Source organism: Leucopleurus acutus (assembly GCF_964270905.1).
Source record: "Leucopleurus acutus genome assembly, chromosome: 2".
Lineage (NCBI taxonomy): Eukaryota > Metazoa > Chordata > Mammalia > Artiodactyla > Delphinidae > Leucopleurus > Leucopleurus acutus.
In genome coordinates, this window is record NC_139143.1 from 147,466,417 (window position 1) to 147,480,962 (window position 14,546).

At 41.4% G+C, this 14,546-nt stretch overlaps 1 protein-coding gene across 6 annotated transcripts in view; it reads left to right on the top strand.

Annotated features, from left to right (window-relative positions):
• The window catches only part of USP24 (ubiquitin specific peptidase 24), a 150,368-nt gene that overhangs the window by 132,771 nt on the left and 3,051 nt on the right, over nt 1-14,546 (top strand). For all 6 annotated transcript variants that reach the window (XM_082833548.1, XM_082833549.1, XM_082833553.1 and 3 more), the window contains 9 exons: nt 497-599; nt 1,759-1,880; nt 2,757-2,870; nt 4,524-4,589; nt 6,606-6,672; nt 8,109-8,187; nt 12,420-12,495; nt 13,402-13,488; nt 13,829-13,939. In XM_082833548.1, coding sequence (XP_082689674.1) covers nt 497-599; nt 1,759-1,880; nt 2,757-2,870; nt 4,524-4,589; nt 6,606-6,672; nt 8,109-8,187; nt 12,420-12,495; nt 13,402-13,488; nt 13,829-13,939 — 825 coding nt within the window. The remainder of the gene's footprint in view (nt 1-496; nt 600-1,758; nt 1,881-2,756; nt 2,871-4,523; nt 4,590-6,605; nt 6,673-8,108; nt 8,188-12,419; nt 12,496-13,401; nt 13,489-13,828; nt 13,940-14,546) is intronic.

Genomic DNA, 14,546 nt, shown 5'->3' on the forward strand with positions numbered 1-14,546 from the left:
TGTTACGTTGTATGATTAATATTGTTTTGCATTTATGGAGCACACGAGTTTGAAAACATTCTACCTTTCATGTTTCATTTGGTCCTCACAACCACGAAGTGGGCGGAACAGGTAGGTTATCTCTGTCTTTACACAAAGAAGTCAGGTAGAGAACTCGCCCACATCCGTGTGGTGCAGCAAGTGGCAGAGGAGAGCCAGGCCTGCAGACCTCCAGCCTCACAGGCTTTCCCCACTATACTGGGTGTAGGAAAATTACCTGGCACAGGGTGAGCTCTCAGTACCTGAATTGAACACATAAATGGATTTGTTTTAGAATACGAGTTAATATACATCTACGTTAAGCCACTCTTAAGCTGGCTTAAAACCCATGACTTTTTTGGACTTTGACCTGTCCTACTGTCACACATTGAGAAAGAATGTGGCTCAAAGTATCAGGAACCCGCACACACCCTTCTAACCAGAGCACTAACATCCACTTTATTTTCTCTGACAACAGATACGTCGATGGAGTTCGGCACAAGCACGAGAATTTGGGAACCTTCACAACACAGTGGCATTGCTTATCTTGCACTCAGATGTCTCTTCCCAAAGAAACGTTGGTAAGCTTTAACCTGTCTTTAATACATCAGGAAAACAGAGAGATGGTGAGTTTGTCAGTAACACGTGTAACATGCGGAGAGTAACAACGTTGGCAGTTAAATGGGTGTTACTTGATTCTCATTTGGCTATTTGAGGAACACTTAAAGTTTTTTGTTTCAGTCCACGTTAAACTTCACCTTATTTTACTAGTTTGTCACGAGAGCAAGCCAGTCATTTCTTTGGGGTGGGACATAGAAGTATTTACCAACACACTAGGGTTAAAGGTACGTTTCTGCACTGCTTCTAGGCCTTGTCATGACAGCAACGGTAACAGTGATAATACAGGAAAGCAGCTGAGAAGTAGTCAGTGTTTACTGTGTGCTGTGCCTTTCCATGGGGCTCGCAGTTTGTTGTGTTGAATCCTCTCAGCAAACCTGTGAGGGCAGTTCCCCTCCTGTGTGTGCAGAAGCTGAGATAGGGAGAGGTCTAGTAGCCCCTGAAAGTCTCACCGCTAGTCAGGGGCGTGGCAGCCAGTGTGGAATGCAAGCCTCTGACCTCCGAGCCTGTGGTAGGGTTTTCATGTCATCTGACCAGGAAACTAGATAAAAGGCACAGGGCATCCCTCTGATCTGGAAATGCCATTGGCTGTCTGAAGGGACGTGGGAGAGCATTCAGACGGTCGTGAGCTAGAGTATGCTTCCTGAACTCTGACTCGCCCATCTACAGAGGCAAAGCTGCTGCGTTCATGAGTGAGAAAGTTTTGCAAAAGAAAATGAGAGTGAGAGTCCTTGCTTTTCTAGCATGTGGGGTAACCCCTTCCACGTGGGTTGATTCTGCACAGCACAGGTGGTGTTGGCCATCGAGCAACAGAAGTGCCTTGTCCAGGGTCTCTTCAGAGGCACTTTGGGCTTTTTTTTTTTCCATGCACTTTGTATATTTTAACTTCTTTGGAAGATTGTCTTGGGTGGAATCACCAGGAGTCTAGAGGTCTTACACCTACATCCTGGGCATACATTGAAAGAGAGGGGTAAGTGTTTTCTCCCATCTCATGTCTGTGAGGGAACAGTTGTAGGTGCTCAGCGGTTGCATGTCTGAATCTTGAGGGGATCGCTTTGCCTTGTAGAGTCGATCTCAGGTGATAATATCCAGTAAAGTGGGTTTTTCTTTGGTCCCCTAAAGCTCCGGGTGCATTTAAACAACGGCCGCCTATTAGCATTGCCCCCTCGAGTCCCCTGCTGCCCCTCCACGAGGAAGTCGAAGCCCTGTTGTTCTTGTCCGAAGGGAAACCTTACCTGTTAGAGGTATGTACTTAATTCTGCTAAAGCCACTTTCTTTTTGTTTTAGCTGTTTTCTTCTTTTTGAGGAAAAATGCCTTTTGTTATAAGTTGTATTTTGTATGTTGCTCTGATGAAGGGGAGTATTGTTAAGAGAAGTGATTATTTCAAATAATTTTATTTCCTGTATGTGTGTCAGGAAGAAATAAGGACTAAATATTCTTAGTCCTGTCTGCAGCTAAGAACTGGGCCTCAAGATCCAGCCCAGCTAATTACCCCTCCAGGTCCCAGCAGCTAGGTACATGGCACCTCCCCAGTCACAGCCGTTCAGTTTATTATTGGAGAGTTTATTCCCAGTCTCTTGTATGTGTCCCTGGTCCTGGAACACTACAGCTCTGAAGCACATGGGTTTTTCAACCTCAGGAGTATGGAAGTGGGCTGCTCACAACCCCCCATTGTGGCCCATCCACAATGAGTCCCTTTCCCTTCCACCCAGAACTACCCCCTCTTGAGAACGTAATCTTCCAGTCCTTCTTCCATTACTTGATTTACATATATATGACTGTGAACATAATGATACTGGTTTTTAGTTACATCAACAGTGCTGTGCTATATATCTCCTTTTTTTTTTTTTTAAGCTTAATATTGTGTATTTTTTGGATCTATCGGTGGTTATTTTAATGGGGGAGGAGGAGATTTACCTTTAAAAATCTGATGAAGGTGACTCCCGAGAGAAAGGTGCACATTTGCACAACTTGTGTTAACTCTCAGACAGACTCAGACTGTTTTGAGGCAATGTTGGTGATCATAAATCTGAGCAGATTTCAGGGAAAGTCAGAAGCAGCGTATCAACAGTAACCTGTGACAGCAGAAAGGCTCACTCCTCTTCTGCCCTCTCGCTAGGTGATGTTTGCTCTGCGAGAGCTGACAGGCTCACTGCTGGCGCTCATTGAGATGGTGGTGTACTGCTGTTTCTGTAACGAGCATTTCTCCTTCACCATGCTGCATTTCATTAAGGTAGGACCTCAGGAAACCCGGTGATAGCCTGAGAGCCTGTGGGTGAGACACTAGGAAAGCATTCCTTTGGCTCCCAGGCACTATGTTTCTTTTAATAATCTTAATTGTTTTTCCTAATCATAAAAATAGTATATACTTACTGGGTTTTTTTTTAAATGAAGAATAAAAAAGAACTCAAAATCTGACCATTTATAATATTCTCATACATTTCCCTTTTATTTTCTATGGATGTATTTTAACATAATTGGGATTTTATTGTCTTTATGATTTTGTGTCCTTTTTTTCACTTGACATTTATAAGTATTTTCCATATCATTAAAAGTTATCTGAGTATATTTCATTCTCTCATGTATCATAGTTTATTTAGCCATTCCCTTCCTAGTGATGCACATTTGCATTGGGTTCAATTCTTAACTATTAAGAATAATATTTTACAGTTAATGATAATGCTGTGGTGACCATTATTGTGTAAAATGGTTTTACAGGTTTAGATTATTTCCCCAGGCAGCATCTAAAATATCAAAAGTAGATTGATTTTTGTCACCTTCTGAAATAGTAATGTATGCAGTTCATTTATGAAGCTCTGATCAGTGTGTAGTAATTATTTATGTCGCACTTATTGGATGCCAAGCACTGTTCCAAGAATATTACCTGTTTAACTCACTTAATTCTCAAATCCGTAAGTCCTTTGAGGTAGATATGTTTTTATCACCATTCTGCAATTGAAGAAACTGAGGCACAGGGTCACACAACCAGTAAGTAGCAGAGTGGGAGTTTGAACATCAGCAGGGTGGTTCCAGGGCTGTGCTCTTAACCATATTGTTTACTACCTTGCTGGGGATTATGAGAAAAACCTTTAAGCCTACACCTAGCATTTTTATTTGTTTTAATCTTTAATTTTTAATTACATGGATGACATATAACTGCATTCTCTTGGTGAAAAACTAAAACGTGCAAACAAGGCCAAAGTCCACCTTGACCACCACCAGCCAGGCTCATCCTCTCTCCACCCTGCCCCACGGATCAGTATTGTCACGTTATGTATGTCTTTCCAGGCCTCATTCACTTACTTAGTACCGTACCTGGCACCTTGCAAGTGCGGTGTTGTAATGCAGTATCCTTTCCTACTACACATATGTGTAAGGTTACTAAAATGCACAGGAGTGTGAGTTTTCTGAACCTTGCTTTCTTCACTTAGTGTATCTTGGTAGATTTTTCCACTTCCTACGCCGAATTTTGTTATATATTTCACTCATAGCATGCTGATCTCAGAACGCTCTCATCTGCATTCTCATAGCTACTCCAGCATGTTCAACAAAATAGGATGTGTATAAATGAAATACAAGTATACACTTAGGCTTGTTTAGTGACTGAAAATTATCTCCCTTCCTTTCTGCTTTTTTTCCTGTCTCCTTCCTAATTTCATAGTAAAAGATCAAGGAGGGTTACAGGTGGGAGGACCATAGAGGTGGTTTGTTTCAGTCCCCAGATTTAGCATTTGGGGAACTGAGCTGCAGAGAAGGGAACGACTTGCCCAATATCAGCCAGGAGGTGGTAGAACTAGGGCTGGAATCCAGCACTGTTGGTTGCCACTGCAGTGTGCTTTCCACTGAAGACTTACTGGAATCTTTATGCTTTTAAAAAATATTTCAGAACCAACTAGAAACAGCTCCACCCCATGAGTTAAAGAATACGTTCCAACTGCTTCATGAGATCTTGGTAAGTCATAAATGTTCTAATTCACTTGCATTTAGGTATTTACTAGTCAGCATGTGTTCATGAATAAACACTGTGTGTCCTGGTGTTGCCTTTGCTTTCCTTTGGTCTGTACTCACTGCGTCCTCTTCATGTCAGCCATTTTTCATGCATTACTGACTTAGAAGTGAGCGATAATAAACTGCCTCATAGGCACTTGCAGTTTAGTGAGGGAGCCAGACAAGTACACAGGCAATCACAGTACAGAGAGCAAAGGCCTCACCATGCACAGGAAACTGTGATCAGCTCAGATGTGATCTTGTGTGACCCTGTGACCGGCAGAGGTGAACGGCTGGCTCTACAGTTCACTCGAATCTGAGACACCACTGACTGTCTGTGTACCACTGAAGATATCTTCATGAGCCAAAAAACTGAAACGTAATCCACCGTAGGGTACATCCCAATTTCAGAAATATGAAAAGCAGGGGCTAAAATTCAGTTGTAATCAGTGAAATATAGTTTTATTAGAAGCTGAACTTAGAGAGGTGGAGTGAGCTGCCCAAGGCCATTGTTCAGTAAGTGACAGAGCCAGGATCTGAGCCAAGCGACTGGCCCTGGATCCCATGCTCTCCACCAAACCCCTGGTTTGCTCAGTGAATTGTAGAGGTAGAGCTAGAAGGAGTGGGAACTCGTAGGGCTTGGGGAAGAAGCCCAAACCAGACCAGGAAAGGCTTCAGGTACCAGTGCGTGTAGACTTTTCCCTGTAGGTCAGTGGTGGCACTCTGGTGGCCAAGTTCCACCTACATGTCTATTTAAGTTGGCGCAAATTGTCTTGTTTTTTACTTTCTGGATCCCAGCCTGTCTTGAGGAATCAGGTAATCTGGCCACACTGGCTCCGTTTCCTCCACACCCCATCACCTAGAACAGCAGCGGCACACCCCCTCGATGAGGCTTGTGGCCTCCCGTTCCCCAGTGTCCTCACCACTCCTCTTGTCTGCCGCGTGGCTCGTGTCTTATCATCTTGGGCTCTGTAGACATTTAAGTTGCAACTTCTGCCGTCAGTGATGGGAGGGTTTGAAGCAGGAAAGCAATGTGACCTGATTTATTTCTTAGAAAGATTCCTCCGGCAGTTGTCTTGAAGGATGAACTAAAGAAGGAAGCAAGGTTGGAATTGGAAGACCACATAGGAGTCTGTGGCAGCAATCTGAATGTGAAATAACAGGGCTTGTACTAAGGAGAGACAGGAGTAGAGGGAGCAAAGGCCAGAACAGTAGGTGTTTAGAAAGAGAATCAGTAGAATTTGGTGACTGACCGTGAGCCAGTGAGAGACTAGCCCAGGGGCTTTTTAAAGAGGGGCGGGAGTGGGGGGGGGCCTGGGTTCCCTTTAGGTCCCTTAGGCCTTGGCACAGGGTAGGCATTTAATAAACACTTTTGAATATGGCAGTACCTCGTGGGTGCCATTTCTAAGAAGTCTGTCTTTCTGGCTTTACCGCCTTCTGGTCCTAGTGCTTTTGGAAGATTGTTGCTCCTTGGGGTGGGACTGCGTATTGTTCATCTGCTCAACAGCAGACCCGTTTGGTTTACTGCACCATGCACGGTTCAGTGCCCGGGCATTAAAGTACAGTGAGAGTAAGATGTAGATCCAGCCCGTTTGGCGTGGCGTAAACCTCCACGTCAACTTGCAGAGCATGTGTTACATCAAAACTTTGACACATTTTTTGTAAACCATAAACCTCTTATCCTTGGGATCATGAAATATGCGTCCATATAACCCACAGAGAACTCTAGATGTTATTGGTAAGAACACGTATTAGAAAATAAGTGTATCTTCAAATATTACTTACGTAATAGTTTTTCATGTTTAGTTTGAAATTTAATATATTGTTGAGAAATACAGCAATGACTTGATATTTGTTTGTATTTGGTTTTGTTATGTTAGAAACTATATAATCTCTTGAATTATTTTGTTTTAAAGGCACCAGTGGCTGTAACACAAGTTCCTTCCTTCATTTACCAGCCTTTGTTTCCTGCTTCTCCCAGGTCATTGAGGATCCCATACAAGTGGAGCGAGTCAAATTTGTGTTTGAGACAGAAAATGGATTACTAGGCAAGTATGGCTGCCTTATGAAGAAGTGTCTGCAGTAAACGTGCAGAGAGCTCATCGTTCCAGCCAGTCTCTGCTCCCTGGGGTCTGCCCCCCACGCTCTGCCTGGCGTGGATCAGTGAGGAAGCCACGAGAAGTCTGGTCAGGGCTGTTAGGCTCCCTCATTCTAGTCAGGAGAATTAGAGCCAGAGGATCTTATCGCCCTGGACACTCTCCTACTTTTAGTAAGACACAGTTTGAGGTCCTTTTACTGGGTCAGGTAAGATTTGGGGGTGCTGTGACTTTCTTCAACAAGCTAAAGTCTGTCCACTTAAGCAAGAAATCATTCATCCCACTCCGTAGCCATTGAGGAGGAAAAAACTAAAACCTTAGACGCAGGATATTGTCAAGCTCATGAAATGTAATTTTTTTTTTTTTTTTTTTTTACCTGTGGTATGAATGCACCCAAATTTCTGTTGTCTATTCATAAAAGTTTTTTGACAGAGTTTTCTTTTCCAGAAGGCTAAAGTGGCTTTAATGAGCTATTTCTTAGGAAAAGATTAGTTAAAAATAGTCTTATCCAACTCCCACCATCCACCTGTGTTTCCAGTTAACTTGAGTCATTTTAGATTTTGCTATGTATTAAGAGAAGTTTTAGGATCTCTCTTTATTGCAGAAAGGAAATTTATGCTAAAAAGGTTCTGTAGCTACAGCATTCTAGGCCACCCCCTTTGGAATGGTGTACTCTGCTCAGGGCAGTCCCCGGGCTCTCTGGAACTTACAGAGGATATACTGCTCAAGAGCAGGGACCAGGCATTACAGTCATCCCTGGGTACCCGCAGGGCATTGGTTCCAGGACCCACCTTGGATACCAAACCCCACAGACTCTCAAGTTCCAGAGTCCACCCTTCGTATCCACAGTTCTGCATCTGAGTATTCAACCAACCACAAATTGTGTAGTACTATATGTATTTCTTGAAAAAAATCATATATAAGTGGACCTGCACAGTTCAAACCCATGTTGTTTAAGGATCAGCTGTAATTTTATCTCTAAATGCTAAAAGCAAAGAGCAGAAAATATTTGTTGAACTGAAAAATTACCATACATATCCATTTATCACAGTTAAAGTATTTTAACCACTCTCTGTCAGGAGTGTGGTGGATGGAGAACTTTGAAGGTCTCTAGGTGAATTGTCAGCCATTATAAATTTTAGTTCCTTTCAGTTCTTGTAAAAGTCAAACTTTCACCACCCTGTGTGTTTCTTGAATACTACTTAGTGTTTCTACCCATTAGAATTTAGAGAATCCTGTTGAGTCAGCACCACCATGTTTTTGTTAAGTTTCTTATCTGCTTATCAAAATAGTTGGTTGTAAATTTTCAGAACAAGAGAGCTGTCATCACTTGGACCCACTTTCAGTTTAGTGCTTTATTGTTAAAATTTCCTCTTCTGTTCCTTCAGCTCTGATGCACCACAGTAATCACGTGGACAGCAGTCGCTGCTACCAGTGTGTCAAATTTCTTGTAACTCTTGCTCAGAAGTAAGTATTGACTCAAAATGCAATGAGGAAATGGTGTTTTAGTTACAAGTCAAATATGACCAGAGGAAAAAAATCTGCCTTGTTTTAGTACCTAGAAAATCTGACCCAGTCAGGGCATGCTTGCTTGGATGGTACAGACAACTATTCAAATGATCTCCAAGAGATGTGGAGGGGGAGTGTTAAAGGTAACAGATCTTATGTAATCCAAAGAAAAAAAAAATGCTAAACCACCAGGCTTTATGCAGGAAGGGCAGGAGTCCAAGGCAGATTTAGGGGCCTCGACAACAAAAAGTTGATGAACCTTCACTCAGGAGACCTTTGGTTAACTACCAACTGTGTCGGCTTCTAGGTCCCCACTTTCAAAATTGTGTCTCAAGAGACAAAGTCATATAACAGCTAATTACACTTACGAACCCAGGCACTTTGCTAAATACTTCGCCTGTATTCTCATTTAACCTTTTCAACAACTTTATGAGGTTAAGTACTGGTATTAGTCCCATGTCATAGGTGGTTTAAGTGACATGCCTGCCGTCAGAGCTAGGACTTGATCACAGGCTGACTGACTTCAAGGCAGAGGTTCTTTTTTCTTTTTATTTAATTGTGCTAAAATATACATAACATAAAATTCACCATTTTAGCCATTTTTAGGTGTACAGTTCAGTGGCATTAAGTACACTCACATTGTTAGTGCAGCCATCACCACCATCAGGCTCCAGAACTTTTTTCATCTTCCAGAACTGAAACTCTGTACCCATTAAACAATAACTCTCCATTCCTCCTCCCTCCAGCCCCTGGCAACCATCGTTCTACCTTTTATCTTCATGAATTTGACTATCGTAGGTACCTCACATAAATGGAATCATAGAGTATTTGTCCTTTTATGACTGGCTTATTTCACTTATCATGATGGCTTCAAGGTGTATCCACATCGTAGCATGTATCAGAATTCCGTTTCTTCTTAAGGCTGAATAATACTCCATAGTATAGATATATGTATACTGTATTTTGCTTATCTATTCATCTGTCGGTAGACCCTTGGAAAGCAAAGGTTCTCAATGTTAGAAGGAACCTGAGTGGTTTGCAACTTCAGCTCCCCGATTTAGTACGTTGGCCAACAAAAGATCAGAGTGACTGCATCCTAACCCAAGGTTATTTTTTTTTTAATTGAAGTATAGTTGATTTATAATATTGTGTTAGTTTCAGGTGTACAACAAAGTGATTCAGTTATATATTTTGTTTCAGATTATTTTCCATTATACGTTATTATAAGATATTGAATATAGTTCCCTGTGCTGTACAGTTAATCCTTGTTGCTTATCATCTGTTGTATATATAGTAGTTTGTATGTTAATCCCATACTCCTAATTTATCCTCCCCACCCATGCCTTTCCCCAGTAACCATAAGTTTGTTTTCTATGTCTGTGAGTCTGTTTCTGTCTTATATATAGATTCATTTGTATTATTTTTTAGATTCCACATATAAATGATATCACATAATATTTGTCTTTGTCTAACTTCACGAAGTATAATATTCTCTAGGTCCATGTATGTTGTTGCAAATGGCAATATTTCATTCTTTTTATGGCTGAGTAATATTCCATTGTGTGTGTGTGTGTGTGTGTGTGTGTGTGTATACATATATATATATATATATATATATATATATATATATATATGTATATATACACATCACATCTTCTTAAATCTGTCGTCAGTTGATGGGCACTTGGGTTGTTTCCATGTCTTGGCTGTTGTAAACAGTGCTGCAGTTAACATTGGGGTTCATGTATCTTTTCAAATTAGAGATTTTGTCTTTTCAGGATTTATGTACAGGAGTGTAACCCAAGGTTATTGAGCAGACTGCACTGCCATCACTGAGTCTTGCACTGAGCTCTTTTTATAGTTTAATTTATTTTGCTCCAGATTTTCGCTGATTCTTAGGCATGGGTATTGCCATCCTTGGACTTGTACCAGAATGAGAATGAGAAATCTGTTGGGATTAATCTGCTGCATTTGAGCATCCTCAACAGATTTAAATTGAGAGCCCCATTGAAATAATGCATGAACACGTGTTTTCCAGATGACATAACATTGTAGACACAGATGGAAATCATTCTGCCACAATTGTGCGTTCATTAATTAGGTTTCATATTGGCAACATGTCATCATAAGCCCTTGCCTAAAAGTGGCATTTCCAAGTAGTGTTGGGGCCACATAGCATGTCTGATGCCAGCAGACACACAGTCCAGACATCAGTAGTGTCTTTATATGTGCTTCCATACCCTGCACATATCACATTTTATATACATTAGTGGCGATATCCCCATCGGTAGTGTCTTCAAATAAGGACAGCTTTCTAGATGAGCAAATAAAAATGGAAAGCAGGGGTGCTCCAAAATCACATTTTAAAATAGTTTTTCCCATAATAGCATTCTTATTTAAATAACAAAAATTAAAGACTAGTTTGATTTTATCACGAGGTCATTTATTGGACACCTTAAAACTACTAGAAGAGAACATAGGCAAAACATTCTCTGACATAAATTGTAGCAGTGTTTTCTTAGGTCAGTCTCCCAAGGCAATAGGAATAAAAGTAAAAATAAACAAATGGGACCTAATAAAATTTCTAAGCTTTTGCACAGCAAAAGAAACCATAAACAAAACGAAAAGACAACCTATGGACTGGGAAAAAATACTTGCAAATGATGCAACGGACAGTAGCTAAGTTTCCAAAAGATACACACAACTCATACAACTCAATAACAAAAAAAACAAACAACCCAATCAAAAACTGGGCAGAAGATCTAAATAAGCATTTCTCCAAAGAAGACATACAAATGGCCAATAGGCATATGAAAAGATGCTCAACATCACTCATTATCAGAGAAATGCAAATCAAAACTACAATGAGGTAATCACCTCACACTGGTCAGAATGGCCATCATTAAAAAGTCTACAAATAATAAATTCTGGAGAGGGCGTGGAGAAAAGGGAACCCTCCTGCACTGTTGGTGGGAATGTAAATTGGTACAGCCACTATGGAAAACAGTACGGAGGTTCCTCACAAAACTAAAAAACAGGGCTTCCCTGGTGGCGCAGTGGTTGAGAGTCTGCCTGCCGATGCAGGGGACGCGGGTTCGTGCCCTGGTCCGGGAGAATCCCACATGCCGCGGAGCAGCTGGGCCCGTGGGCCATGGCCACTGAGCCTGCGCGTACGGAGCCTGTGCTCTGCAACGGGAGAGGCCACAGCAGTGAGAGGCCCGCGTACCGCAGAGAAAAAAAAAAAAACTAAAAACAGAGTTACCATATGATCCAGCAATCTCACTCCTGGGCATACATCTGGAGAAAACCTCTAATTTGAAAAGATACATGCACCCCAGTGTTCATTGCAACACTGTTTACAATAGCCAAGACATAGAAGCAACCTAAATGTCCATCGACAGAGGAATGGATAAAGATGTGGTGTATATATATACCATGGAATACTACTCAACCATAAAAGGGATTGAAATAATGCCATTTGCAGCAACATGGATGGACTTAGAGATTATCATACTAAGTAAGTCAGTCAGACAGAGAAAGACAAATATCATATCACTTATATATGGAATCTAAAATATGATACAAATGAACTTATTTACAGAAAAAACAGACTCAGACATAGAAAACAAACTTACGGTTACCAAAGGAGAAAGGAGGTGGGGGAGGGATAAATTAGGAGTTTGAGATTAGCAGATACACACTACTATACACAAAATAGGTAAACAACAAGGTCCTACTGTATAGCACAGGGAACTGTATACAACATCTTGTAATAACCTACAATGGAAAAGAATCTGAAAAGGTATATTTATAACTAAATCACTTTGCTGTACACCGGAAACTAACACAACATTGTAAATCAACTGTGCTTTAATTTAATTAAATAAATAGGTTATTTATTAAGTGTACAATTTGTTGTGGGTATTTTATTTTTCATTTTCCAACTTGGAATTTTAATAGAATGAGGTGGGTGAGTTAGAGGTAGATAAGAAACTTTTCACCACATATTTATCTTTCACTGCCTTTTGAAGTTTAAACATGTGAATGTATCCAAACCAAAAAAAGTAGTGAAGACAACCGAACTTTAATGAAAGTAGCACTTGTGTTTCCAAATTTTAAAGTACTATATGTTAAAGAAGTATATTTGCAGAGAAAGCATTTGGCTAATAAAAATTTCCTCCAATCACCAGGTGTCCTGCTGCTAAAGAATACTTCAAGGAGAACTCCCATCACTGGAGTTGGGCTGTACAGTGGCTGCAGAAGAAGGTAATTGAGTTTTTAACTTTTCTGGCTGTAACATAGGAATCAATAGCAGCATATCTTATCAGGAAAAATCTCTAATTTGGAGACTGTCCTCAAAATATTTTCAGAGTTCAGACTTTTTTTTAGTACAGTTGATACCTATCTTTATGCATTTAATTTGTATCTTAATACATGTGTTTTAATTTTATGGGTAAAAAGGTAAGGATGATTATATAAGAGATAATATTGATATTTTAGTGAGCTCTTGAGAATGGAAGTGGAATCTTCTAAGAAAGAATCTCCTGATGTGACAGAAAGTCTGGGTCAATTTATATGCTATTTTAGATGCTTTTAATTTTTATTTTATTTATTTATTTGGCTGCACCAGGTCTTAGTTGCAGCACGTGGGATCTTCGTTGCCGCATGTGGGGTCTTTAGTTGTGGCATGCGGGCTCTTAGATGCGGCATGTGGGATCTAGTTCCCTGACCAGGGATCAAACTTGGGCCCCCTGCATTGGGAGCATGAAGTCTTAACTGCTGGACCACCGGGGAAGTCCCTAGATGCTTTTTGTACTGTAATATCTAATGGTAGAAATCGTGGGCTCACGTGGGCTTATTTGTCATCTCTGATGACTTTTTTTTCATATTTATTTTATTTATTTATGTTTTTGGCTGTGTCGGGTCTTAGTTGCGGCACATGGGGTCTTGGTTGCGGCATGCAGGCTTCTCTCTAGTTGTGGCGCGTGGGCTTTGTAGTTTGCAGCACGCAGCCTCTCTAGTTGCGGCACACGGGTTAGTTGCCCTGCGGCATGTGGAATCTTAGTTCCCCAACCAGGGATCAGACCTGCGTCCCCTGCAGTGGAAAGCGGATTCTTAACCAGTGGACTACCCGGTAAGTCCTCTGATGGCATTTTTGACTTTCTGTCTCAGATGTCAGAACATTACTGGACACCGCAGAGTAATGTCTCTAATGAAACATCAACTGGAAAAACTTTTCAGCGAACAATTTCAGCTCAGGTGAGAGTTGTCTTTTGGTTTTGTGTGGCTTGAAATCCCTTAGGTAGGATTTTTAGTATGTTTCTCAGAAACTGCAGCCTCAGAAAAGAGGCGTAGGTTAAAAATGAGTAAGGCTGGAAGAAACAATTGATTTTCTATGAAAAGACAGCAAGTTGGTGTACAGTTTGAGAGTTATTTGCCTGGAAGAAAAGCAATGAGGGTCGGTCAGTCTGGCCCCCACTGCCACAGAGGTTGATGTGAAAGCACCACCTCCAAAGGTCAAGTGAAGGGTAGTCTTCCTCAGTGATGCTGCTGCCACTGCACACCCCCTAACTTTTTCTTATGTTTCAATCTCCGGCAGGACACATTAGCATATGCCACAGCTCTCCTGAATGAGAAGGAGCAGTCGGGAAGCAGTAACGGGTCGGAGAGCAGTCCTGCGAATGAGAACGGAGAGAGGCACTTACAGCAGGTACAGTAGGGCATGTCCTGTGTGAAAGGGCAGCGCCTGCTCTGAGGTTCTCCTTAGAGAATCTCCATAATCAAGAGAGAAAGGAGACACCAGCTCCACCCTCTAGTGATCTCTGCTCAGGACTCAGGCACTGTGTGCTTAGAAAGCAGAACAGTGCTGCACCGTGAAATTAAGCCAGGCCTTGGCCTCAGTCTCTGCTGGCTGTTCTGCTGAGCTTGGAGAGCGTCCTGATAAAGCCAGGCTGCAGATGTGGTCCTTCCAGATGGTACCTTGTACTGCTGGGTTATGAAGAATCACCCCTTCCTCCTCCTGCTCTCACCAGGCTTCCTGGAAACACAGACCCTTGAAAAGAAGGGTCTCATGCCATTGAAATCTGTTAGGGGAGTCAAAGCGTAATTTTAAGCTTATTTTTTAAGTATTTTTAATACTAATCGCTATAGTAGAAAAAGGAATGCAATATTTATTGAACACCTACTATGTGCAAAATAATGCAGCAGGTTTAAATGTAATGACGTGTATCGTGTCCTCCCTCTGGTCTGTAACCTTCTGTAAAGCTATTTCTGTAGCTCCATCACAGTGCATGGCACAGATGCCTCATTAAATGAAT